This window comes from Anas acuta, chromosome Z (assembly GCF_963932015.1).
Source record: "Anas acuta chromosome Z, bAnaAcu1.1, whole genome shotgun sequence".
Taxonomy (NCBI): domain Eukaryota; kingdom Metazoa; phylum Chordata; class Aves; order Anseriformes; family Anatidae; genus Anas; species Anas acuta.
In genome coordinates, this window is record NC_089017.1 from 13879579 (window position 1) to 13907413 (window position 27835).

At 38.8% G+C, this 27835-nt stretch overlaps 1 protein-coding gene across 1 annotated transcript in view; it reads left to right on the plus strand.

Annotated features, from left to right (window-relative positions):
- The first annotated feature begins 7 nt into the window (after window positions 1–7).
- The window catches only part of MTREX (Mtr4 exosome RNA helicase), a 45836-nt gene continuing 18008 nt past the window's right edge, over window positions 8–27835 (plus strand). Inside the window, exons 1-15 of the mRNA XM_068667869.1 lie at window positions 8–169; window positions 286–405; window positions 1984–2050; window positions 4111–4173; window positions 4713–4825; window positions 5639–5813; window positions 6072–6162; window positions 6496–6620; window positions 8910–9008; window positions 10380–10482; window positions 10644–10775; window positions 11785–11864; window positions 13634–13744; window positions 14681–14782; window positions 16641–16766. Coding sequence (XP_068523970.1) covers window positions 69–169; window positions 286–405; window positions 1984–2050; window positions 4111–4173; window positions 4713–4825; window positions 5639–5813; window positions 6072–6162; window positions 6496–6620; window positions 8910–9008; window positions 10380–10482; window positions 10644–10775; window positions 11785–11864; window positions 13634–13744; window positions 14681–14782; window positions 16641–16766 — 1608 coding nt within the window. The 5' untranslated portion in view covers window positions 8–68. The remainder of the gene's footprint in view (window positions 170–285; window positions 406–1983; window positions 2051–4110; window positions 4174–4712; window positions 4826–5638; window positions 5814–6071; window positions 6163–6495; window positions 6621–8909; window positions 9009–10379; window positions 10483–10643; window positions 10776–11784; window positions 11865–13633; window positions 13745–14680; window positions 14783–16640; window positions 16767–27835) is intronic.

Consider the following 27835-nt stretch of genomic DNA (forward strand, 5'->3'; position numbering starts at 1 on the left):
GGCGGGCAGAAAGGGGAGAGGAAGGAGGCGGAGCGGGGAGGAGCGGAGCGGAGCGGGGAGCGCAGAAGATGGCGGACGCCTTCGGGGACGAGCTCTTCAGCGTGTTCGAGGCGGAGCCGGCGGCCGCCAGGGGAAAGGCGGCGGCTGCTGAGGCCGCCAGGAGGACGGGGTGAGGGTGGCTAGGGGGAGCACGGGTGGCGGGGAGGGCGCCGTGAGGGGTTTTTGGGAAGGTGCCCGTGAAGAGCAAGCCTCGAGGTGTGTGTGTGTGTGTGTGTGTGTTCGCAGAAAGCGACCGGAGGAAGCGGCGCCAGGGAAGGCCAAAAGGGAGGCTGAGAGTGACGGGAGAGAAGATGCGGTCTCGGGGAAGAAACCCAAACTGGAGGATGTTGTATCGGAAGACACGAAGTAAGTACGCAGCCTGCTGCGTGAGGGGGTAAAAAACAGCACGCCAGGCGTGCTGCTTAGCTGAGTGTCACCTGCGAGTCGCCAACAGATGTACCCCGCCAGTGTTTTCATACGGGGATGGGTTTGCCTGCTTATTTTAAACTACCTTTGCGTACGTGAGGATGTGCGGGTAGCACGGCTTCACCGGCGACGAGCTCTGGAGGAGGTTAAAATAACCCTGCAGACAGCAAGCAGGTAACCGCTGCACAGCGCTGGTGTGTTGTTGAGGGGCTGTTGGTGGCAGCCTGGTGCTGGTGGCAGGCATGCGGCGGGCCACAAGCGGTGAGGAGGCAGGCTGGCTGCGTGCCACCTCCCGGGAGGACACGGTCAGCCTCGGACACAGGAGCATGAATTTGACGAAAGGGACAGGAAAAATGACTTCTGAGGCATGTAAGATTATAATTGCAGGGTGTATTTGTGATGGAAGCATAGGCATGCTTTTGAATTTGTACACAAACAGAAGGTACCTGACGTGGAGAAGAGGGAAAGCCTGGACATGTTGAAAGCTGGGGAGATAAGGCAACCAAAGGGCAGCCAGAGTGCCGTTTTTTGTGCTTTAGGATCTGCGCACCTGTCTTTTCTTTCTAGAATTTCCTGGCGGGTATTATGAGGGGTTGTGAAAAAACAGACAGTGCAGGAGCTTTGTCAGCGTAGTCTATCCTAAAAGATTGTTCAGAACTTGGATGATGATGTGGGTTCAGAAACAATTAGGCAAGTTCATGGAATAAAACTTCACATGGAGCTACCAAATATAGATTTGTACCTCCTAGTTCAAGGCGTAAAAGACTCAACTACAGAAATAAATGCTGTATGCTTGCTGAGTACTTGTACTTTTCTCTGGGTGACGTATCACTTACTTCTGTCAGACAGAATTCATTGCTCTTATGTAGTCTTTTTTTTTTTTTCAAGTTCAAGGTAAGATTTTCTGTGAGAACAGTACACGAGCAAAGCAGAACCAGAGTTAACCATTTTAAGTAATTTTTTTATGCGAGTGGTCTCAATAAAATGTGTACTTGCCCACTGTAGCTTCCTAAAGTATGCTAATACTGTGTGAGAAAACAACTGTTATATACTGTGAGACAGTAGCTGCTTGTGGCCATGAGAGAAGTGTAAAGAAAAAGAGGGTTATTTTCTTAAGACAGCTCCTTAGGTTGTTTCAGGCTGCTGTTATTCAGTAGCACAAATACAGGTCTTGAATTTTGCTTTTGTATACTGAGAAAAAAAAATCCACATGTAACTGGCAAACTCCATATGAACATACTTTTATAATGTGACCCTAGAGTAATTTTGTGATGCAAGTTTTTAAAATACTAAAAATTCTAAAGTAGTAGGTAAAGCACACTTACAAAATAGCAAAACGTTAACTTACAGATGTGCTTAGTACAGGTAGGCACCTCTACCAAATGTCCAGTTTAAGTTTGCACATCATTTTTTAAGTGCTGCAGTTAAAGTAGAGGTGAAGTTTGACGTTTTCCAGTTTATAAAGAAAATGGGATTCTTACATATATTCTTTGGCAATCCTAACTCATATTTTTTTAGTCTGGCAGACCTGATGCCTCACGTAAAGGTGCAAGCTGTGGAAACTGTTGAAGGTTGCACACATGAGGTGAGTGCAGTGCAACTGAACGTGGGAAGTCTAGGCTTTTTTGTAGAAGTACATGCACTACTGTTAGTATTATAATATTGTTTATCTTTATTACTCTACTAATTATATGTCATTTGATAGTATATTTAAGATTGAACAGGCCTATGCATAGTTTGACGTATGCACCTGACACTATCCATGCACAAAATGCACTTTAAAACTCAACAGGATATCTTACTAGAAGCAGTTTGAATGATACTTGCAATAAAGTGAGTGGCTGTGGAAAACTCAATGATAATATTTATATATTTTTGTATTTGAAAAGTATTGAGCACATTCTTAGTGCTGTTCTTGTTATTGAAATAAATCTGTACTCATATTACAATGTTACTGTTCAGCAGTGCATGGAAGTATTTTCCTAATCTTTTTCAAGAAAGAAGGACTTTCATGTCAAGCTGTTTAGTGTTTCAAAGGACATTTTGGTAAAATGGGAAAAGAGACTGTATGTGAGAGCAAGAAAATGAGAATTATCTATTTTCAGATTATGTTAATGGAAATGATACAATTATAAAATGAAAAATCAGAAGCATTAATGCTGATTTTTATTTTATTACATTTAATCGTACTTCATCTCAAGGTGATTGTTAAAAAGAGTTTCTATGAGTATTAAATATGTCAATTTTAACTTCCCTGTACTTACATGCTCAGTTTGTTTTTCATTCTGTCTTAAAATCATAGAATAGTTTGGGTTGGAAGGGAACTTAAAGATAATCTAATTCCAACCCCCCTGCCATGGGCAGGGACACCTCCCACCAGCCCAGGTTGCCCAAAGCCCCATCCAGCCTGGCCTTGAGCACCTCCAGGGATGGGGCAGCCACAGCTGCTCTGGGCAACCTGCACTAGGGCCTCACCACCCTCTCTGAGTGAAGAATTTCTTCTTTATATCTGATCTAAACCTATCTTGTTGTTTCAAGCCATTACTCATTGTCCTATCACTACACTCCCTGACTTTCCTGTAATGCTTCCCCAGCTTTTCTGTAGGACCCTTTTAGGCACTGGAAGGCCGCTACAAGGTCTTCCTGGAGCCTTCTCTTCTCCAGGTTGAGCAACCCTAACTCCCTCAGACTGTTCTTGTAGGAGAGGTGCTCCAGCCCGTTGATCATCCTTGTGGCTCTCATCTGGACATGTTCTATCAGTTCCACATCTTTCTTGTGCTGGGGGCCCCAGAGCTGAATGCGGGGCTCCAGGCAGAGTCTCACAAGAGCAGATCAGAGGGACACAATCCCCTCCGTCGCCCTGCTGGCCACACTGCTTTTGATGCAGCCCAGGATACAGTTGTCTTTCTGGTCTGCAAGCGCGAGTTGCTGGCTCATGCTGAGCTTCTCATCAACCAGCACACCCAGGTCCTGCTCCTTATGGCTGCTCTCAATCTGTTCTCTGCCCAGCCTGTATTTGTGCTTACCTGTCTTCCAGAACTAACCCGTGCTAACTAGGGTCACATTAAAGGACCCTGTATGATGATGCATTTTTAGTACAGAAACTGTCTGTACAATTCATGTTACAGGTTTTAAAGCCAACGCATCTGCACAGTCTTTGTTATGTAGAGATGTCTGACAGAGGTTTGTCATCACTTAGTAACTGAAGAGGGCTTAAATACTTAGTATGAATGAATATTAGATATTAGTCAGGAACAGGAACTTAACCTGTATAAGCACATTGTCCCTGGAAAGGGAGTGTGATCAATGTGAGCTGTGCAATTGCTTTTAACCTCCGTTGGCCAGAAACTGTGACTGCATCTTGGCCAGAAGAGTTTATGTTTTAAGTTAGGTAAACCAGAAATATTTCAAATCAGACAGCAAGAAGTGTCAGAGAAATGGGAAAAGGGGTACTGTTGTCAGGAGGGTAAAGATACTGAGAGAAAGGACACTTTGACACATGAGCTCGTAGAACCAGGATAATAGAAATTAATGCAAGTTTTCATGCATTTTGCATTTCCTTCCTCAGCTTTTCATAGCTTGATATGTCACTGGAATGGACACACAGAATTCTGCAATTGTTTTTGTTTAAAATATATTTTATAGGTTGCACTTCCAGCAAATGAAGAGTTCAAAGGTCTAAAGCCGAGAACTGGAAAACCTGCAAAAGTATGTGATAGATTCTGTTAATTTTTCTTCTTGCATATGCTTTAGTTAGTAGGTAAGGGTAGAGGAAAAGTGTGGTACTTTGCCAGTAAGACTTGACAAAGGTTTAAAAAGATGATCTGTCATAAGGAAGATTGATATTCGTATTTTAAATGTGGTAGAGTAAAATAAAGCGGTTGAATGGAGTGGAGAGGCTTTTGTGGTTTTGTTTCTGCTCTACAACATTGGGCAAAGGCTTTGGTGCTGTGTGATAGTTTCTGTCCTGACTTAGAAAATTAGAGAAAATCCAGTCGTTCAGGCCAGCTTTTCACTCCATACAACAAGATATCAGCAAAGATCTTAGGGGTGTGTGTGTGTTAGATAATTTTATGTAAATAACAAGCCACTGCAAAATACTGGATTAAGGTTAATTGAAATTCCAAATGTCTATGTGCGTGATTTAATTTCTGCCTGTAATTTGCACGCTCGTCCAGTCAGAGAATAATCAATGTAGGTAGTAGTCTATGTTATAAATATGTAATGTTTTTTTCTTTCTTTTTTAGGAATATCCGTTTAGTCTCGATGCCTTTCAGAGAGAAGCAATTCTTTGTGTAGATAATAACCAGTCTGTGTTAGTGTCAGCTCATACATCAGCTGGTAAAACTGTATGTGCAGAGTAAGTAATTTTCTGACAGGCTCTTAATAAGAAAATGTGTGATGCTTTTACTGTCATTTTGTTGAACCATCAGTAGCTGTTGTGCATCAATTCCTAGATTAAACAGCTTGGAATTGAATTGACTGCACTAAAATATAAATAACTATTTCTTTCATCTAGCTTAGTGGGTATTGAAACGCTTGAGTAATGTTTAAGCTTTTAATTTTATTTTTAAACAATCTGTCCTTATTGAGACATTTTTCTACAGACTGAGAGAAACATTTCTGCAATACAGATTTACATGAATTTAGAAAAAATACCTTTGTGTCCTAGCCCATTTTTGTAACTAATGAAGAAGGTCATTTTTGTTTGTTTGTTTGTTTTTTAACGTTTATGTCAGAAGTATCAGTTTGATTTATTTAGCATCTTGTTGTTTATCAGGCAAGGAATGTTTAAACAAGCACATACATTTTTGCCAGGGTTTGGAGTGACTTTGCCAACCTGAGATGAGAAGTGAGATCTACATGAAAATACGTAACATGGGTTCAAATAGTAGTAGTTTGACACAAAACGTTTATGATTAGATTTTTAGTTAAAATTAGACGTGTTCTGAAGTCCATCTAAATCAGTTATTTTTTGGGCCATTTGTCACTCTCCAAAGAGACACAAGTAGTTAAGCTTAGATTGCACTGAACTTAAACAGATATGAAGTGCTTTGTGTCATTCTACTGGTGTTTTGAATTACTTTTTTTTTTTCAACAAAAAGGTAAGAGGAAACTAAATAGTTGTGTATATCTTCCTGGCAACTGTAATATGTTCAATGTTTGAATACAGGTATGCAATTGCCTTGGCTTTGAGGGAGAAACAGCGTGTGATATTTACGAGTCCAATTAAAGCTTTGAGTAATCAGAAGTACCGTGAGATGTATGAAGAGTTTCAGGATGTTGGTTTGATGACTGGGGATGTCACCATTAATCCTACAGCTTCTTGTCTGGTGATGACAACAGAGGTAAGATCAGACACAAGTTCTTGATCTATTTGTGGTTTTGTACCTTATTTTTGGAAAGGTCTGATACTAATGAAAATTATCATAAAAAGCCCAGTTAGGGTAAAAAAAAATCTGAAAGTTCATTATTTCTCCCTTGCGCTTGATTTAACTTCAGATTATTGAAAAATTAGGTAAATCTCTATAAATTCATGCTTTTGGAATCTCTGTCAGAAACTTTAAATCTCAGTTTGTGACAGATCCTTTTTCTCTGGTTTCTAGATCCTGAGAAGTATGCTCTACAGAGGTTCTGAGGTTATGCGAGAAGTTGCGTGGGTTATTTTTGATGAAATCCACTACATGAGAGATTCAGGTAACTTAAATACAATTTTGCATTTCATATCCGTTTTTTTGAAAAGCAAAGATTGCTTCCTTTATTAAATCTCTATTTTCTGTTGAAATCAGATATCTTTGTGCATAAATCATTCAGAATATGTTTTCTAGTGAATTTTGTGAAATAGTTATTGTGCGTAGCAATCTGCATTATCTTTGATGAGACAAAAGCAATCTTGAGGACGTGTGTGTACTTATATATGAGGCATTTGTTAGTTTTTCTTGTATTGTGTCTTTAAGTATGCTGTTCTTTGGTTTCAGAGCTGAAAAACAGACTTTAATAACATTTCCCATATGATTTTTCCATTTTCAGAACGTGGTGTAGTTTGGGAAGAGACAATTATTTTGCTCCCTGACAATGTTCACTATGTGTTCCTTTCTGCAACCATTCCAAATGCTCGTCAGTTTGCTGAATGGATCTGTCATCTTCACAAACAGGTAATTTTGATGTGATAGACCTCTATCCTTGTGATCTTGTGGCATAATACTGTGTCTTTGTTTCGAAAAAAAACCTAGACCTACAAGCCTCTCTTTAGCCATGTTATAGCTTCTAACTGATGGTGTAGATCACTCCTGCCTTCTTTGATAGTACACTTAGCCTTTGCGCCTGTATGGACTGTTAGTTCTACATACAACTTTAATGTTTCTTTCTTTAATAGTTTATTCTTACCATTTATTTAGACACCAGCTTGATTTCAACAAACATTGAATTATGAAACACTGTGAAAATACTATGATCTTCAGAGGCAGGCCTTTCAGGACACAGAGGCTTCAGAGGGCTTGTTTGCAATCTGTAAACATTATATTCATCTCTGTTTCAACAAAGACAAACTTTTATTTCATTGTTTGCATTAAAATAGATGTGTGATTGTCAGTGGGCTGACAGCAGCATGACAAGTAGTTGTCAACCATTTTTATGAGCTTTCAGTTGTATCTTGGATATGCTTGCTAAGTTCACACTAATTTGTGATTGTTTCTCTTCCTGTTTTCTTACTGTCCCCAGAGAGCAGAGCTCAGCGCCTGCCCCTCTGCTCCCCTCGTGAGGGAGCTGCAGGCCACCATGAGGCCTCCCCTCAGCCTGCTCTGCTCTGGGCTGAGCAATCCAAGCGACCTCATTCATCTTCTCTAGACCCTTTGACATGTTTGTAGCCCTCCTTTGGACTCTCTAGTAGTTTTAAGTCCTCCTTATTTTGTGGCACCCAGAACTGCACACAGTTGACTAGCACATCATGGTTCCTGAAACAGGCTGGAAGAGAGAGGCAAAGCTGAACTTCATGAGGCAGGCAGATTGAGGAGCTGGGTCCTGGAAGCAGGCAGGCAGGGCAGAAGAAGGCAGAGAGACACAGCATAGGTCCTTGGAACTGGCAGGGAGAGCAGATGTCCCTCCTAGAGTGATTCCACAGCAGTGATTCTTATGATAATAGCCTTTTCTTAACAGAAGATCTTGTCTTGCAATGAATTCTTCAGTGTCTGGGTGTTTTTTGGCCCATGGACTACATTGTGCACAATTCCAGAAGATAGTATTATCACAGGCTGAAAGCAGGTGCCTTATCCTGCTGCTCAGGTCTTTTTCTTAGCTTCTGCTTGTTTTCTTCCTTATGTTTACAGCTTTTTTTTATTATTTTTTTTTAACAGCTGTCAAAGCTGCATGTCTTCTTTGACTGACCGTCAGTGGAGTTCATAGTTCTGGGACCTCTTGTTTTCAAACTATGCCCGTATGCAGGACCCTTGCTGTTATCCCAGGCTTAAACTGCACTTAGCAAGTATTGCGCTGTTTCACATAGAGGATTCTCATACTGAGCTTAAGGACAGGACCACTGCCTTGCTCAGTTAGCATAGCACAGTTCATATGAGTGATATGTGCTGCTACTAGAATGCAAGAATGAAAAGTAAACCATAAATTCCTAGGAAATAATATATATACATGCAGCCAAAATGAGAAAAGAGGAATATGATGAATATGTCCTGTTCCAGAACCTTTCAGTTAATTTTTATTCTGTTTTTGTTTTTTTTTCAGTGATGGTTTTGCAGCAAAGAATATATGAATTAGAATTGGGGAAGGAACTTCCACAAGAGGTTGCTCTGATTTTAAAAATAACCCCAAGCTTTGGTTCTCATGTGGCTTGTGATTAAAGGAGCATAGCATGAGAGATGTTTACTCAAACTTGGCACAGAGCTTTGACTTTGTTTTGCAGAGCACTTGGCTGATTTTTTTTTAAAGCAAATTTATATAAGATTTAATATTTTTAAGGAAGTGTTTCATTTATTTTTTTCTAAACAAGCGTTACTCACATGTTAAAACTTGTAATGTTTTAAAAAATATACAATGTGACTTTTTTAGGTGGTGCAAGAAATACTACAGGCTTTTTTACAAAATAGAAATTGATAGTTCTTCCTTTGGTTTTAAAAGATATTAGGATATTTCAAGTGTGTGTAATAATATAGAAGAGACCATTACCTATCTTCACTTTTTCTTTTTTATAAGAGATTGTTGTCAGCTTGTGTTACTCTGAAGAATTAGCAAGCTTTCACATTTTTAAGCAACATCATTAGTACAAAATCCATATTCAGGAAAGAAAACTTAACTAAATTTCTTTAAGTCTTAGATTCTGGCTTTTAGAAGGATGCATTTTAAAACAAATGTGTTGGATTTTCCCTCAAGCCAGTGTTTTTCCAGTTCATCTAGAAATATGAAATAATTTACGTATATGCTGTTCTTTTTTATAGCCCTGCCATGTGATTTACACAGACTATCGACCTACTCCACTGCAGCACTATATATTCCCAGCAGGAGGAGATGGATTGCGTCTTGTTGTTGATGAAAATGTAAGGCATAGTCAGTTAGTTTGAAATTTCTTTTTCCTCACATACCAGTAATGAGTTTCATTTTTTTGCAGAACTTGGATTGACTATGCAAAGGATGTTTATGTTAAAATAAAATGAGGTACAAATGGGTAACGGTGATCTCTGAGATGTTGATTTTGGAGTCATATAGAAGACACTGATTTTATTCTCTAATGTCATGTATTCAGATGAGCAGTGCTTTGCTGAGATGGGTTAAGCACCCTCATTCTTGCTTTCTGAGGTTGCTGGTACTGTTTCTCACTTAATTTTCTTTTATTTTTTTATGTTTTTAAAGGTAGCGCCATTTAAACTTTCCTTCAGTTGAGGGGGCATAATGTTTTTGTGTCTTCAGGTGATTCAGAAGTAACAGTGTTTACAATTCATTATTGAATTATAGCTTATGCTGTAAACAACAATATTGCACTTAATTGGGCAGAATATCTTTATGTAGACATTCCTGTAAGTCAGTTTTGCTATTGTGCCATTGTGTTGGGTTTACATGGCAAGGTTTTGGTAGCAGGGGGCTGCACAAGTGGCCTCTGAGAGCAGCGCCCAGCAGCTGCTCCATGTCAGAGCAGAGCCAGCTCCAGAAAGGACCCACTGCTGGCCGAAGTAGAGCCAGTGATCAACACTGGTTGCACATCTGAGAGAGGATGCTTAACAAACAGAAAAAAATACTGCACAACAGCAGCTGGGAGAGTGAATAGTGAGAGCCAGTCATGCAGGCCTCAAGGTCAATGCAGAAGGAGGGCAGGAGGTGAGGTGCTGCAGGTACAGAACAGAAGTGCCCCTGCAGCCCATGGAGAGGAGCCCACGATGCAGAGGAGTTCACCTGAACTGCTCTGAGGGATGAGGTAGAAGAGAGTGTGTGGGGAGGGGAAGGGGTTTTTAGTTAGCTTCTATTTTTTCACTGTTCTCATCTGCTAGCAATAAGCAATAAATAATACTAAACTCCTAATGCTGAATCTTCGCCTGTGGTAATTGCTGAGTGATCTCCCTGTCCTTATTTCAACCCTTGAGCCCTTTTTCATGGTATTTTTCCCCCTTTTACTTTGAGGAGTAAGAAAGTAGTGTGATGGAGATGTCTGTCAGTGTGAAACCACCACAGTCACTGAGCATGTCTAACTTAGTTGATGGTATAGCAGATAAAACAATGAACAGTAACTTCAGAGACACAAAGAAAATTCTGAGCTGCGACACTCAACCTAATAATGTCATTTGTAAGCTTATGCATTGTTTTTTTGTCCTTCTGCATGTAAATGTGTGGTAATAGTACTGGATATGTAAATTAGTACGTATTTTTCAGTGGGATATGTAAGAAGTAATTGTTTACAAAGGTTGTTTTATATCTAGGGAGACTTCAGAGAAGATAATTTTAACACAGCAATGCAAGTGCTTAGAGATGCAGGAGACTTAGCAAAAGGGGACCAGAAAGGCAGGAAAGGAGGAACAAAAGGTGAGTTTGAATCTCATTCTTATGTAACTTCTTGCATTATATAACTTTCCTTTTTAAAAAAAAAAAAAAGTTGCAGCTAAGTTGTGCTTCTATTTTAATTATTACTTAACAGAATAATTTTCTGCTAAAATAACTTTGAAATTCGTGTGATCTCTCTACAGGTCCTTCAAATGTTTTTAAGATTGTGAAGATGATCATGGAAAGGAATTTCCAACCTGTAATTATTTTCAGCTTCAGTAAAAAAGATTGTGAAGCCTATGCACTTCAGATGACAAAGTTAGACTTCAATACAGGTACTGATAAGTAACATATAGTTTTATTCAACAAAAAATTGTAATTTGAAATGAAATATTATTCTGGGTAGTTACTTCATTTGAGTCCTTTTGTGTAACAACACATGTAAAATATTTACCACTTTTTAAATTGGTACTTATTTACCATTCCAGTACATCAGCCTATTTTCAGTAGGAAACTGTGGGTACACAGAGTATTTGATCATCACAATGTTTAACTGTTCCTCTATTACAAACTTTTCTTTCTCCAAAATCCTGTTCACTGTGATAATACCAGAAGAATTTATAGAAAAGTCCATCTAGAAATCTGAGCATTTTCTACGAGTTAAAACAGCTGTATAACAAACCACTAGACTGTTCTTGCTCAACTGTTCAATCCACTTTTCTTTCCTTACTTTGTCTCCCATCTCATCAAAGAAAAACCATAACAGTAAACAAAGAAGATTTTTTTTTTTTTCATTTTGGATTAAGACCACGCTTGGAAGATGGGCTTAAGTTCCTGGCTTCTTGGAATGTTAAGAGTAGTAACAAAAGCAGGGGCTCTGTTGTAAGTCAGAATACTATTTCTTGTTTGAGAACTCTTCAGGGTTCTTGCTTGCTCACTTGCTCCCCAGTCGTTGCACGCTCTGGTTCAGTGTACGGAAAGTGTGTAAGTATTAACGGAGAAGTGTGCAGATGGGCACTGTCAGATAGAAGACAAACGTGGAGGTTTATGAAATAGATAGAACATACATGAAGCTGAGAAATACTAAGCTTAATGGTAGCTGAAATTTTGGTGATTTTTATAGGTTTGTGCTATTCTTCCTCTTCCCTAAGCATACAGTCACTGTTAGGCTCTTTAAGGCCCACACTGATTGATTGTCTGACCACAGCGTAGGTGGTTTTGTGTAGATTTCACAGCCTTCTACACTATTTTAAAATTTTACAAACCTAAGAATGTAATAACGCTTTATTTACACAAGTTATTACAAAATCTAAAAGGCTAATAAATTACAAATTGCCTTTTCAGATGAAGAGAAAAAGATGGTTGAAGAAGTATTCAATAATGCAATTGACTGTTTATCAGATGAAGACAAAAAGCTTCCTCAGGTGAGTGTAGACTAAATGAGGGTAGCTACTGCTCTCCTGTTTTCTGCAGCTTTCGAGACTGGGGGTCTTGTGTAGTGGGTACAGAAATCATAAATTGGATGTTCTTATTGATCTTTCTGAGGTTTTCTGTCTCTTGCATTGTGAACAGGATTCAGTGACTAGGATTCCTTCTAGTTGTGATTCCAGCAAATCACATGTGATAGAATTAACCAGGGAGTTCCTACCCTGTGTTTCTGTTGTTTTTTTTCCAAGTATGTTTTTAAGTACACATGAAAGCTTATACTGGAGCTAAAACTGTCTGGAAACAGTTCAAATATGAATTCAGTATGCATTTTATCAGATACTGACTGCTGAGCCTTTCAAAAACTGCAGTGATCCTTCTGCATTGTAATTTAGTCTGCAATCACTAAGTATAGTAACTTCATCTTTACAGTAGAAAAATACAATCACATAAATGAACAGAATATTATGGTATTCAGTACATCTGAAAACTATAGTTTCTTCTGCACCCCTCCCCATTACTTGCGTCCATCAATTATTACTATAGCAATCTTTATTATGAGCATGGCAATTCCTCCTTGAAGAAAACATCCACTTAATTTTTGGCTGTGCCTGCTCACTTCAGATTCAAAATGTCTGTTCTGTTTTTGAACTTGAGAAGAACTGACAATAGGAAACCAATGTATAAGGTTTCAAGTGTACTGAAAAAGCAGCACATATAACAGAGGGATTGTACCCGTATGATCTGTTTTGGTCTCTCTAGACATTGACATCTGAAAAGCATATTCTCAGAATTAGGTGTGAGGTGGTAACCAAATGTTCATAGTGAGATTGTTAATGACAATCTTACCTTTGTCTCTGTTTTTCCTTCGTTGAAGATAAAACTTACATAGCTATGTTAAAGTGTAAAGTTTTTAGAAATACAGAGATAAATTCTGTCATTGGCAGCGCCAAGTTCCCTTTGCAGCATTCGTAGGTGCTCACTTCACTGTTACTACACAGATCAATAAATGAAATCACTGCATTCAATACAGTATCAATACAAAATACACATATGCAAATCACTGGAAAAATATATATAGAGATTAATTTAAATATTAACTGCATTCACAAATTAGCATGTAGCTTCACAGTAGGCCTAAGCCAATTTATGACTACTCTACTGCTGAAAAAGTTGGTTGTTGGCTTTACCGTTCTTACCATTCCTAGTTTTAAGTAGAAAGTAATACTGAAGTGGCATATTTTTACTTGATTTGTCTAGGATAGAGTTAATTTTCTTCCTAGTAGGTGGCATGATGCGGTGGTTTGAATTTAGAATAATGCTGATACCACACTGATGTCTTAGCTGTTGCAGAGCAGGGCTTACAAAGTCCAGAATTTTTCAGCTTCTCAAACTGCCCTGCAGCAAGGGCCTGGGGTGCACCAGGAGCTGGGAGGGGACACAGCCAGTACAGCTGGCCTAGGCGGGCCAAAAGGGGTGTCCCACACTGTGTGGTGTTATGCTGAACATCTAATGTGCGGTGGCTGGCTGTAGTGGGCTTTTACCCGTGAGCTTTTACTTCTTTTTCCCTTCGATTCTCTCCCCCATCCCGCTGTGGCGGGGTATGGTGGGAATAAGCGAATGGCATTGTGGTGCCTGCTGGTTTAAACCACAACATTACTGTAATCCACCATTTCCTGATTATAAATACATGTATGCTAAGAGCAGAGGTTTTATATTTCTGGAAAGAATATTAAAATTTCTTTACTGGTTTTGTGTTTCTTCCCAGGTTGAGCACGTACTTCCTCTTCTGAAGCGTGGAATTGGTATCCATCATGGCGGTCTGCTTCCTATCTTGAAAGAAACTATAGAAATTCTTTTCTCTGAGGGCCTAATAAAGGTATAGTTTTGTGTTCACATTTGGGTTTTAATCTGTTCTGAATACACTGTCAGTAATCCTGACAAACCGAATGAGTTTATCTTAGCTCAGAAGGTGTTCTAGGGTATAGTGAAGATCTGCTTCTTGGGTGAAAAAGGGGAAAGAAAGACTTACTGCAAACGCCATTCTGAAAAATGCTTTGTGGTTTGAGTGTACTTCTATTCAGGATTAGTATTTACCAAAACTTTTTTAAAACATTGTATAGACAAGTAAGTAGGCAGTCATAAAAAGAACTACATACATATAAGGGGCAGGGTTCTGTTTTGTGGATCTAGATACTGGGTTCTGCAAATGCATACAACTTCTCTGGAAGTCTTTTAAGTCTTCCAGTGACACAGGTTATTTGATGTAATTAGTTGCAGCTCCCTTTCCCTGAGAAGCGTGTGTGCATAATTATCTCCATCTTTATGTGGAAAAAAAAACCTCTTGAAGCTGTTTTTTACCACTTAGTCTAAAATGTGTTGCCTTAAATATCTTATGATAGTACATAATTACAGCTCTAGTTTTAAGTGTTCAGATTTTGTTTTGAAGTGTTAAAACTTATATTGTGCAATTTCAAAATTTTCAACTGTTGTATGATATATGGTTATGAAAAAGCAGATTCGAGGGGCAAAAGTGTTTTCTGAAATCTTGCAAGTGCTTTTAGCATTTATTGCATTTGCAGGGCTTGTGTTTACTTCTGGCACATGGTCCCATATGACTAACCTTGTTTTCCTAGAAGAAATGAGGGGAGGGGGAAAGAATGGTTTTGTTCCAATTTTTAAACATTTAATGTGCCTGTGTTGTTATGTTGACAGTACATAAGTAGTAAAATCTGGAGTTTTGTGCAATCTTTGACTATGTACATGTTTTCTTAGTCTTTGTTTTTGCTTGCTTAACTTTAGTCTGTTTATTTAGGCCTTATTTGCAACAGAGACTTTTGCTATGGGAATTAATATGCCAGCCAGGACTGTGCTGTTTACAAGTGCCTGCAAGTTTGATGGAAAAGATTTCCGATGGGTATGTGAAAAAGAGGTTGTGTGTGGGAATGACTCAATTACATTATTTAAACTCTTACTAAGATAAGATTTACTGTTGACATATGCACTTCAGTGTCATAGAAAATATTTTTTTTCTTTCAAAAAATCTTTCTGGTTGTTTACTAATCGATTTATAATTAGCCTACAGATTCCAAAGACAAGATTCCTCAGAGTATGCATGAAATTATTTAATAGTGGGTTTACATGGCAAGGGGGCTGCAAGGATAGTGAAAAGAATCCAGCAGCTGCCCCACGTTAGATAAAGGCCAGTTTCAATTAGCTCTGAAGGGACCTGCTGCTGCTCAGAGCCAAGCCAGTAAGAGATGCTGTTTGTGCCTCTGTGAGAGCAGATTGAAGAAAAGGAAAAAATCTGCACAACAGCAGCTGGGAGAGTGAGGAGCAGGAACCAGCAGGAGGGCTGGAGATGGGCACGCAACAGAAGGCACAGCAGAGAGTGACCGTGAAAGGAGCAGCAGACAAGAAGCATCAGGGACTGACCGCAGCCCCTGTTCCCCGTTCCCTTGCACTGCTTGGGGAGGGGAGGTAGAAGAGGGTAGATGGTGGGAAGGCGTTTTTAGTTTGAATTTTTAGTTTCTTACTGCTCTAGCTTGTTAGTAATGGGTAATAAAATAAATTAATCTCCTTACTATGGGTCTGTTTTGCCCGTGATGATAATTGGTGAGTGATCTCCCTGTTCTTATCTCAACCCTTGAGCCCTTTCCATTGTATTTTCTCCTCTTTTCCCTTTGAGGAGGGAAGCGGGAGAGTAGTTGTGGAGTTCAGCATCCCATATGGGTAAAACACCACAGATAGATAAAGCAAAAGGGCATCAAACAGGTTAGTGCTGAATAAGCCTAAGTGCTGATTAGTCTAAGACTTCTTGCAGTTTGTCCCGAACTGTGAGACCAACTATTTTCTTCCATGTCAGAGGGATCTGGAGAATAAGTGGGCTCAGTACTCTCATGATGATCACCAAATTGAGGTTTTGACACACCTGAGAGAAGAGATGATCTACTTTAGGAGAGTATTGATTGTTCTGTTATAGCAGAGTATTTTGGGTAGCCCACGGAATGACAGGGATGTGAGAAGGAAGAGTTGGGTTCTTAAATAGTTGAAACATAAATAATTTAAATGTTTTTAAATGTTAAAACAAGATCTGTAATTCATATGTAAATAATAATAAGGGTGTACAAATCATCACAAAAGCTTTGTAAGTGTTGATTCCTCTAAATGATTCCTCTTTCAGAGATGGGAAAATAAGGTAAATGGGACATGTAACAACATATGTTTTGCAACAAACATCTCTTCAATCTCAGTTTGGGCTGTTCAGCTTCATGAGTCATTCAGTCTGATTGGATGTCCTTAAGAAATATGCAATAAAGAATTAGCTACCTTTTTGGTATAAGCTATTTGGAACTCCTGCTTTTAAATTGACATAGTTTTTGTGATTGGATGTTACAGATGCAATATATTGTAATGATCTCCACCATGCACTTCAAACTTGAGATTTACAAGTGTGAGACATGAGTAAAAAGGGGTTAGCACGTATTGAGATGGTGCTAGGTGTTAAGGAAATCACTGTAGCAATGTATCAATAAATGTAGCTATGAAAACACTGATTAAATCATCCTTTTGACAAAGAGTATTCATAAGCATGGATTTTTATGTTAGTTCCTTAGTGATCAATTAGAATGAATTTGATCTGTGATGACTGTGTTTTATACAACTCTTCTGTTAATTTTTATATGTCATGATCATGTACTTTATAATCATAAACGGCACTTCATAAGTTCTTGCTGTCTTTCTAGTGTTCGTTACATTTTTCCATTTTATCTTAGATATCCTCTGGTGAATACATTCAAATGTCAGGTCGTGCAGGACGCCGAGGTATGGATGACAGAGGAATAGTAATTCTCATGGTGGATGAAAAAATGAGTCCAACAATTGGCAAACAGCTTTTGAAGGTAAGAGAGAGAGAAAAGCTGTTTTGTTGCTTTTTCTTTTGTTTTGCTTCCAGTTTCTCAGGGATCTCAGAGAGCCAGAGTTTTATCCTCTTTTTTAATGATACTCTAATACTACAGTGATCTGTTTGTTCCTTGCTGATGGCAGTCAATTCAAGAATATTGGTGCATAAGAAAAGTTTTGCTGAGCTCTCACAAGGATAATTAAAATGTTGGTTCTCTGGTAAAATAAAGGCTTGTTAATGGTCTTTTCAATGTAATAGACTGAGAAACGAGGTTCAGTAAGATAACTCAAAAAACAAGATTACCGTCAGTGACCTAAAAATGACTGGAGAAATTCTTAGGGTCTGCAGGAAAATTTTAGAAGTTTGTGAATCAAAAGTGTCTAAAACTACTCTTGTGGTTGAAATAAGTATTAGATTATAGGGCTTCCCCAAACTGTAATGGAAGTTGTTACAGAGTATTATGACCTTCTTTATATTTCAAATATGAGACATTGCACTCATTGTTGCTTTTATTTAAGTTCTGTGGCAAAAATTATCATACTGATGCGAAATATTCTACTGTGTGTATAAACCCTCTCAGGCTGCTTACAATCATTATGAAAATATCTAAAAAACTGAACACTTGAGAGACTGCTCAACACATTACTCAGGAGCTTGTACCATTGGTAAAAAATAGTAGGTCATTTGTGGTCAAACTGCATTTATAATATTTTTAGTGTTTGCATAATTTGTGGGAATCATTTTAAAGTCAGTATCAGGATATGTTAATAAAAATACGTATTTTTAGGTCTTGTGGCAAAAAAATCAGTAGCCGGTGTTTCTCTGTTTTGTTAAGATAAATTTAAGAAGGAGGAAAAATACGTACTGCAGTTACTTACTGTCCGTGCTATTTGTTCACTCATAATAGACTTGTGCATTAGATCCATCTTATACGCAAACAGTGTTTGCCATCTTGAAGTCAAAATTTTCATAAATTTTTGCTAGTAAAATTTGAAAAATACTGGAGCTCATTTAACAGCAGGAGATACAAAATGAGAGAACAAAAAATGGCTTGTTTTGAAGTCTTAATTTTGTGTACTTCTAATCTCTATTTCTATGAAGATTTTTTTTTAAGTTAATTTATTTGAAATGAATATAAATAGTTTAAGAAAAGCGAGTATTTCAATTTTTTGTCTCAACCATTTAAAAGGTATTTTTGCATTTGTGATTTCACTAGTTTGAAAATTGTAGGACTCAATCTGCATGAATTAAGTCAGAAGAGGGAAATAATAAATCACTTATATTTTTTGGATATCATTAGTCCAGCGGAGGGCCACAAAGATGATACGAGGCCTGGAACATCTTCCCTGTGAGGAAAGGCTGAGAGACCTGGGTCTGTTCAGCCTGGAGAAGAGAAGACTGAGAGGGGATCCCATCAATGTGTATAAATCCTGAGGGGTGGGAGACAGAAGGATTTGGCCAACCTCTTCTCAGTGGTTTGTGGGGACAGGACAAGGGGCAATGGCCACAGGATGGAGCACAGGAAGTTCTGCACCAACATGTGAAGGAACTTCTTCATGGTGAGGGTGACGGAGCACTGGGACAGGCTGCCCAGGGAGGTTGTGGAGTCTCCTCTGGAGATATTCAAGGCCTGTCTGGACGCCTACCTGGGCAGCCTGCTCTAGGGAAACTGCTTTGGCAGGGGGGTTGGACCAAAATGATCTCTTGAGGTCCCTTCCAACCCCTTCAGTTCTGTGGTTCTGTGATCTATATTTTTTGTCTAGATTTTGAGGGGAAAGTAAAGAATATTTCCTTTATGGAAACTATAAGCCCCTTTTTTTTTTCTTTTGAAATATAAGGAAACAAAACGGAAAGAATAATGGAAACCTTTTAATTTTTTGTTATTTCTTGTTTCTTCTCCACTGATCTAAATAAGTTAATGTATTTAATTAATTTGTCACACTACTGGGGAGCAAGGACTGAATTTAAGGTTTCTTTTAAGAAGATTGGAAAGAACTCTAATGAAAATATTCATGCTTCTGAAGCTTCTCTAGCTATTCAGCCAGTTGCTGAAAAGGCAGTAAACAGAATCATTTATGAGATGAACAGTATAAGATAAAAATACTAATTTTCCTTTTTAAATACAAAACATTTAGAGGATATTTCATGTGAAAATAGACCAAGAATGCATGCAACCCAATGACTCTTCACAGTCTGTACTCATCCTTAAGTGTGTTTAAATTAGACTTTAGTTGCTGACTGACAGTGTTTATCTGTGGCAAGACCATGGTCGTGTCTTGTGGTAGTATTCTGCTGCCACATCAAGTATTGGCTTTGCTCCAGGACAAGCTAACAATTTATAGGGAAAATTCAAAAGAAATAATTTGAAGAACCGTATTGGGAATAATACGACACTTCTTATGTAAGGATACGTACATTGTAGCTCTTCAGACCTCATGCAGGTCTGATCCAAAGCATTTCATGAACACTGGAGTGAAACATCTAAGAAATGCTGTGATCAGCTGCCTGGCAGTGTGATCAGTGAAGTGAGGGCTTTGTATACGCCTCAGTACCAGCAGTGATACTGCAGCTGTGCTTGTTGGCTATGACACTGTTTATTGCGACATTGTGTACAGTACTTCAAACTTAAAATTCAAAGTTCACATCTTAAATGGAGTTCTTATGTGGGATGTTTGTAAATATTTCTTAAACTCAGTGACATGCATTTGTCTTCTGCAGTGTATCTAGGTTTTCTGTTTACCCTTAGCATTTGTTTGACTGCTGCATATTTATTAAACTGGTGACTTGCATAAATCTATGAATTTATAAAAACTGAATGCTTATAATACTGTTAGCTTCCTGAAGACAATAAATTAAAGTCTTACATTTGCATGTAAAGAAATATTTTATAAGAATTGGCTGGGGTAGGGGGGAATTTTAAATGGCATCACATTAGTTTAGGTGGGAAGTGAAAAGCTTCTCCTGGACACTAGATGGCCTTTGAAACTGGAGCAGCATGTCTCTAGTTGGCCATGTTACAAAGCAAGTATTCTTACAGAGACAATTGGGATGCTGAACAGTGGTAATCTGTTATCTCTCTAAAAGTCGAAAATCTTAAGCTAATTATATTATGGAAATGAATAATTGTATAATAAAAGAAAACGTGCTAATGAAATATGTTTTAGAGACCTGCATTTGAGTGTATCAGTGCTTTGCATTTACTTATTCCTTCACAGGAGAAGTTAGATGGGACTGAAAAATTCAAAGAAAACATTCATCTAGCCAGATAAAATATACAACATTATGCTTTCCTTGTCACTTGCACATGTAACATAAATAGCCCCAATGCCAAGCTGCAGGAGGTATTCCACTACCTACATCTGGCTCTTTGGCAGGGCCTTCATTTATGGAGCTGGGATTGCTGTGGTTATTTGGCCTGTATGCTGCTGTTAGAAATCTGTCTGGTCTTTTTGTGCTTTATTTTGATTCTTAGGTTTTATTATAATAGCCAAATGGATATGATAGGAATTCAGGGAGTTTAATGTGTTTCACTTACCTTCCTGCCTGTCGTATGACCATGATGCAGTTACATGTTCGAAAGTTCCTTAATTTTGCAAGCGCGTGAATTGTCATTCCATAATAATTGAGGCAGCATCGTTAGGCTTTATGTTCTCGTTGTTTGTTTGTACCACATACAGCTCGGTTCCTTTCAGATTCCAAGTTACAAGGAAAATTATGTTCAATGTGCAAAGCAATATTTACATAAAAATAAGGAGATTTATAGTGATCAGGAATAAATGTATGAATGGAAATGGTGAGGAGATGATGTGGAATTTCAAGTATTAGAAAGTTTCTGGAATACAAGTAATCTGATGAATTTTGGAGTGTTACTAGTTTTACAAAGCAGAGCTACCTGTCTGCAGAAAGGGTTAAAAAGCTTTTGCCACTGGTGTCATTTTATGTGGATTTTTAACTTCAGAAAGTGTAGCAAACAACTATAACTCTTCTGTGAGTTGTGAGATAATCTGAAATTGCAAGATACTGTAAAAACTATGATAAATCGGAATTCAACAAAAACAGTAGCTAATGTATGGGAAAGAAAAAAACTTACGCATTAGTAATTCATGTAGTCTTTGTGTTTTGTTTTTTTGTTGTTGTTGTTCCTTCTTTGGGCTCATATGGTGTTGACCAGGGGAATTTTAGGCTGGATGTTAGGAAGAACTTATTTACCGAAAGGGTTGTTAGACATTGGAACGGGCTGCCCAGGGAAGTGGTGGAGTCACCATCCCTGAAAGTCTTTAAAAGACGTTTAGATGTAGAGCTTAGGGATATGGTTTAGTGGGGACTGTTAGCGTTAGGTCAGAGGTTGGACTCGATGATCTTGAGGTCTCTTCCAACCTAGAAATTCTGTGATTCTGTGACTGATAGGCCATGCAGCTGCTCCTATATTCTGTTCTGTGTTTTAAAATAAACAAGTGTATGCACTTAATTGGGTTGAAAAATAGTAAAATTTCAAAAATTGCCTAGTGCAAAAGTATAGATTCTGTTGTTTGAGAGGATTCTTTTTTCTTACTGTTTCGTTGTTGTTAGAGAAATTTAGGGCGGTCCTAAACTGTTGTTTGTCTTTGTTACTGCTTTAAATTATCCATACGCATTAGCATTGTGCTGGTTTTGTTCGGGTGACCTCTTTTGAGTAACATACAGAAAACCTTTCTAACGAGTGGGAGTTTTTTCAGCTGGTAAGATTTATTCAATTGCAGTGAGTTTTCACTTCGCATTTATTAGCTGTACCAACTTTTTGCTGTATGATCAGGCAGTGAGCCCAGATTTAAAGCATCAGACAAGGTCCTTTTTGGAAGTGAAATGCTTAGCACTGTCTGAAGTGAAGAAGCTGAGGTTGGTAGCTGTGCATGGTTGCCTCTGAAGGCAGACGGAGCGCTGTGGACAGTCTCTATCAGGAGGCTCAGGGTACAGTCAAATACAGGCAGGAACCCTATGTCTGAGCAGTTGTTTAAGTGCAGCATTCAGCAAAATCACAGCACAAGCTTGGTTGGTGAGAGAAGGATATCCTGGTAGCAGAATGTGTGAATAATGTCTCGGGGCAAAATGCAGTGGCCTGTATTGAAATTGGGATAGAATGATAAAGCTTACTAATATGTTGTTGTATTTTTTTTTTTTGAAAAAGATTGCACAGAATCTTTAGTACTGCTGGCAAAAATAAATAAAAGGCAGCAGGTTAAGCACTCAAGTCAGATTGTCATTGCATCAACATACATTGCTTTGGCTAGTATCAGCTTAATGGTTCATCTTAATTATAGTATTGTACTTTGATTGCTTTGGCTAGTATCAGCTTAATAGTTCATCTTAATTATAGTATTGTACTTTGATTTGACTTAAAGGTTACTGGGCAAGAGGCACAGTCCAAGGGATGCATCAGGATTTGAAAAACTTAATGCAGCTTAGTTTGGAAGAGAAATAGACTTCAGCTGGGGGTTGGCACTAACACTTGTTGGAAAAGCCATTGCAAAATCTGAAGAAATACATTGTCACTGGTACTATAAGGACAGTATAAATTGGTTTGTAATCCAGAGTTGTGGCATAGATGAGGATCTGAATGAAACAGTTTTTGGATACTTTATCAAAATTTAGTTAAAAATATTTTTAATATGTTTCTATGATTACTTTTATTTTAAACTGGCAAACTCATCTTGTTCTTACAAAGCTTGGACTGCAGAAATTTTCCAGGCTTCAATTCAGGAAGATACTTAACATTCAACATTAATTTAAAGTCCGCTTAAAGTCAACAAGACTTCATTGTGAAATTGTGGAGGCATTCAGCTGTTCGAAGGCAGACATTTTCAAATGCCATCCTGAACAGGCTCATGGTTTTTTAAACAGCTAATACTAGCCAGGAGATAGAACTGAAAAGTAAGTAGATCTTCCTGAGATTTGCAACCAAAATGTGGCAAGATGGGTTACATCAGATGGCACGTAAATGGTTAGTCACTCTTGGACTTCATTTCAGGCTTTTTCTGGAGCCAGGAGGACTAAGCTAACTGGTATTATTTATTAATTGTGGTTTTTTGCATGTTAATACCACAAGTTACTTGAAGTTTTATTAGACCTGTCTGTGGAAAGCAGCTTTTCCCCCAGCTGACTGTACTGGGTTTATGTGGCAAGGTTTTGGTAGCAGGGGGGCTGCAGGGGTGGCTTCTGTGAGCAGAGCCCAGCAGCTGCCCCATGTCAGAGCAGAGCCAGCTCCAGATCCTCCAAAAGGGACCCACTGATAGCCAGAGATGAGCCAGGGAATGAGGCTGGTTGGGCCACTGGGAGAGCAGATTGAAGAAAAGGAAAAAACAAACAAAACAAAAACCCTGCTGTGCAACAGCAGCTGGGAGAGAGGGATGAGAAGCTGCCCTGCAGCCCCCCAGGTGAGTGCAGCAGGAGGGCAGGAGGTGCTCCAGGCAGGCAGCAGCAGTTCTCCTGCGGACTGTGCAGGGAGAGGCCCCTGGTGGAGCAGGCTGTCCCCCTGCAGCCCATGGGTCCCACATGGAGCAGATCTCCACGCTGCAGCCCCCCCGTGGGTGGAGGAGCCCCCGGTGGAGCAGGTGGATGTGGCCTGGAGGAGGCTGCGGCCCATGGAGAGCCCCCGCAGGAGCAGGCCCCGGGCTGGAGCTACAGCCCCTGGAGAGGAGCCCCCGCAGGAGCAGGGGGTCTGGGGGGAGCTGCCGCCCACCCGTGGGGGACCCGTGCTGGAGCAGTTTGCTCCTGGGGGATGGACCCCATGGTATGGAGCCATGTGGGAGCAGAGCTTGAAGAGCTGCTGCCTGTGGGAGGGAAAAGAGGGTAGTTGGGAGGAAGGTGTTTTTAGTTTGCTTCTACTTTTTCACTGCTCTAGCCTGATAGTGATAAGCAATAAATTATATTAATCTCATTATTTCAAGTTTTTTTTACCCATGACAATAATTATTGAGTGAGTCCTTATCTCAACCCTTGATCCACTTTTCAACATGTTTTCTCCCCCTTTCCATTCGAGGAGGGGGAGTGAGAGAGCAGTTGTGGTGGAGTTCAACTGCCCGGCTGGGTAAAACCACCCACAGTGACATATTTTGGAAGTTTGCTTTTACTTTGGTAAACTCATCACTGCAGTGTTACAAATTTAACTACATTTCAAATTATTAAGCAAGACTTTTTGCTTTGACTTTGCCTTATGCTTAAAACAAGATATGTGAGATATGACGAACAGACAAGATTCCCTGAACATGTTTTTATGCTTTTTTTTTTGTTAGAAATTTACATCCTTTGTTAAGGCACACTTTAAATCAAAAATGTACTGTGTATTTATTGACCTGATAGTAGTCTGTAGTAGTGAATCTAAAACCAGTGTTTTGAGTAACTAAACTAGCTTCTGAGTGTAGATACGGATACTATTTACTGTTTTCCATTTCAGCTTCCTTTGAATAATACATCCAGCTTGGATGGAACAAAATTACTCTCAGACATTATGCAAATACAGTTAGTATTACCAAGCCAGATCCAAAAGAATTGGTGCTGAACACATTAAATGACTATGCCTCTCCACTCCCAGCTCCCCCAGTATGTATTCTGGGCAGAACAATTAATGATCCTTTATAGAGAGGGTCAATATTTAAAATTTTCAAGTTATAGTAAAATATTTGTATAAAATACTTGTAGTTATAAATATTTGCTTGAGAGTTTAAATACTACTTTGTTAAATCAGGATGGTTTGGTACAAGTGCATAGGATTTTTGTTTGTTTGTTTCTTTTCTGTGACAAGTTCAGAATGATGATAAAATGTGGAGTGGAAGAACAGAATTTGGAGTGACCAGCCTGAGGTAAAACAAAGGATATGATGACAAGAGTTACTGTCTTAGTGAAAGTAAATGACTGAAATACCCTGTCATTCAGAACTAGTTTTCGATGGTTGCATGGAAGAGAAACCAAGATAGGGTCTTGGGTTTTTTAAGTCTCTTGTTAGAACTGAAATTTTTGTGGAACCAAAATCTGGGTGTTTTTCATCAACAAAGCCTGCAGAAAGCAGTCATTTGCCACCCATAGTGGCTTCTGTTTGTGTTGGTGTAACTGTTTTTGAGACAAAGCGGTGAGCCAGATTGGTAATAAATGTATGCTTAAAATAGCTGCTTAGTATTGTTTATTAAAAAATAACCCTGCAGGAGGGGGTTTTATAGTTCTTGCAGTCCTGCTAATGTAGCTCAGGATTATCCTGGTATCAGTATAACTACAGAGTCTTTTTTGGTATTTCTGAGAGATCCGTTTATTCAAATGGTACCTACATAACTGATACGTGGAAAAAAGTGCACTGAAAGTATTTCTCGTAAAGATATTTGTGTCTTACAGATGTATCAAGCTGCCACTTGTGTCTTTAATGAAATCTTTCTTTTCCTGTAAACTAGTAATAATGACTATTGCAGACAGTTAAGTGTACTTATTTCCACCTTAATGAGGAAAAAAAGTGAGAGTCTTCTTAAATATCATCAACTTATTGTGTTATTTGCTCTCTTTGTAAAGCTGTTCTTTATTTCTTTATTGGAAACTAAATCATTCAGCTTGTTTCTAGAAATTTTGATTAGCAAATTATCAGTTGGACAAATGGCCTAAAATATGATCTGTGTAATTATGAAAGACACTTTTTTTGTTGCTTAAAAGAAACTGTTTGTGTATATATAGAGAGAGTGTTGCCTCTTCCATCTTTGTTAGCTCTCAGTGTCCCCATAAGTTAGGTTCAGACAGTATTTGCCATCTTACATTCCCTGTGAAAGTTTTGCACATGTTTTCCGTGAGAGACTGGAGAGCAAGAAAGTGCTATGTAAAATTTGTTTCTGTCTCTGCATGGGAACAATTTTGAAAGCGTAAATATTTTTACCCACTATGAGAGAGAACAGAGAGAGTAACCCTTACCAAATGTAAGTCTCGCTCAACACTACGTGCCATGATGCAGCAACGACAGCCTCGCATCTCCAGTTAGGCAAGGTTTCCTATTTTTAACAGCAACAGGGGAAAAAACAAATCTGAAAAAGCTGTGAATATCAATTCCAGACACTAGTCTGCCTCCTCCCCAATTGTTTTATGTTTCTAATTGACATGGGCAAGAAATAGTAGGGCTAGTGAATGCTCAGTGGCCTGCTTGATGATTCAATTCAGAGATTCCCTTCTGACATCATTGACAGATTAAGAAGGCACAGCTTATAGCTGCTGTAATTTTCAGTTAATTCTTGACTAAATTATTTCTGTAGTGAATTGTTCATGCCAGTGTTCTTGGCTTTTAAAATTATCATCTGAAACCTATCATGCTGTTCCGATCCAAATCTTAAAAGGGTGCTCGTGTTACGTTGACTTCAGACTTCTGAAATGGGTTTGATTGCAAGAACACCAAGTAGGTCATTAATCTGTGAGAACTGCAGTTTGTGTATCCAGGCTGTTCTCATCTGGAGAGATAAAAATCATTCCAAAATCATTCCTCTGTCTGCCCCCTCAACCCCCCCCCCCCTTTTTTTTTTAATTATTCAGAAATAACTTTGTTGTTACTGCCTGTTAAAGGCTTGAAGCAGTGGACCGTTCTCTTTCAAGAGGGGGTTTAACTTGTAGAGAGGGGGTAGGAGTACTTGGATGGTACAGCAGGAATAAAGTGATGGACACAGCATGTACTTGGAGGTGACTGTTCATGGCAGTCTTTCTCATCAAAGTTCATTGCAGCTCTAAGCAGTTAGGCTTTTGCATGGGTGGCTCTTTCTTTTCTGGTGGCTCTTTCTTTTTGTAATACAGAACTTTTTCTCTGGAAACAAGGAATAGGCTTCCACAGACCAAGAGAACTAACTAAAGGCAGGTGATTGTGAACTCTGGCCTGAAGAGGAGAAAGCTGATTAACTGTGACAGGAGGATCTATGGTAGAGGGTGAGCTAAATGTGTCAGGCACATGCTTCACACTATTTTTAAGAAACTAATAATAGTGATACAGGGCTTGAGCAGAGAAAGGGGTTGCAGGAGGAGCTAAAACTGGACAGAGAAAAGATTAAGTTAAACTGATCTGCCTCCTATTATACCTTAGCTCCAAGGAAACTCCAGGTTAGTTGAACACTTTACACTGCATAAACTCATGAGTAGCAAGTTAGGAAGGGAAGGGCAACCTTATCCATTTTCCCATTATGAATACATCTCATTTTTCTTCCTCTCCCATTCTCCTTTCCTTCCACCATATGTACATGACAAGTGTCTTTATGTAACCAACTTCCTCGTCAGAAATCATGCCTGTCCTTGTTGTTTGACAAGGGCTGCTTCTTTAATCATGTTTAGTGAGTATTTAGTACATAAGGGTAACTGTATTTTGATTTTAGCTTTCCTTATGCAGCTGCATTGCTATTAGGTGCTTGATTCAAAGGCATCTGAATGATTGCTGTACGCTGGATGTGAATCTGTTCATAGCCTGGGATGGTCAGAAAAGAGTAGTGCCCTAGCAGAATTCTCTGGCTGTGCTAAAGGTGAAGTAGAGTAAAGCTATTTCAGTTGTGTTTAGTTTGGAGAAGTTACAATTGTAGTTTCCAGAAAGGAAAAAAAAAAAAAAAAAAAGCTTTTTTTTGACTTTTGATTCTGATTTCAAGCATAAAATTGTCTAGGGATCAACAGTGAGAAAACAGGAATTTCTGAAACTCAGAGAAAAATCTGTGAGATGAACAGAAACAATTCACAATTTTTGCCAAAAAAAGAATTCTTATTTTTAAGTGCTTTGTCTTTGTCTTGGTATGGTCTTATTCTCAAATTGTAAAATGCTGGTCATGTGTTTAGAATAAAAATTGCCACATCAGCAGCTGGCTCAAATGCTGCCTTTCAAATACGTCCGCTTTTTGTGGTCTTTGAAGTAGCTAGCTTTCTTTTTCATTTGTTTTTAAATCACCCTTTCTTCACAGACTCCAAAGTGAATCTGCTGGATTCGTTTGGTCTTTCCTGGAATGTTTTGTGCGTATGTTGTGCTTGTGGAAAGAATGTTGTTTTCTCACTCTATGATAGTACGAGAGTGATATGTCGATTTTATTCTTTCAAATAGCTGATAAT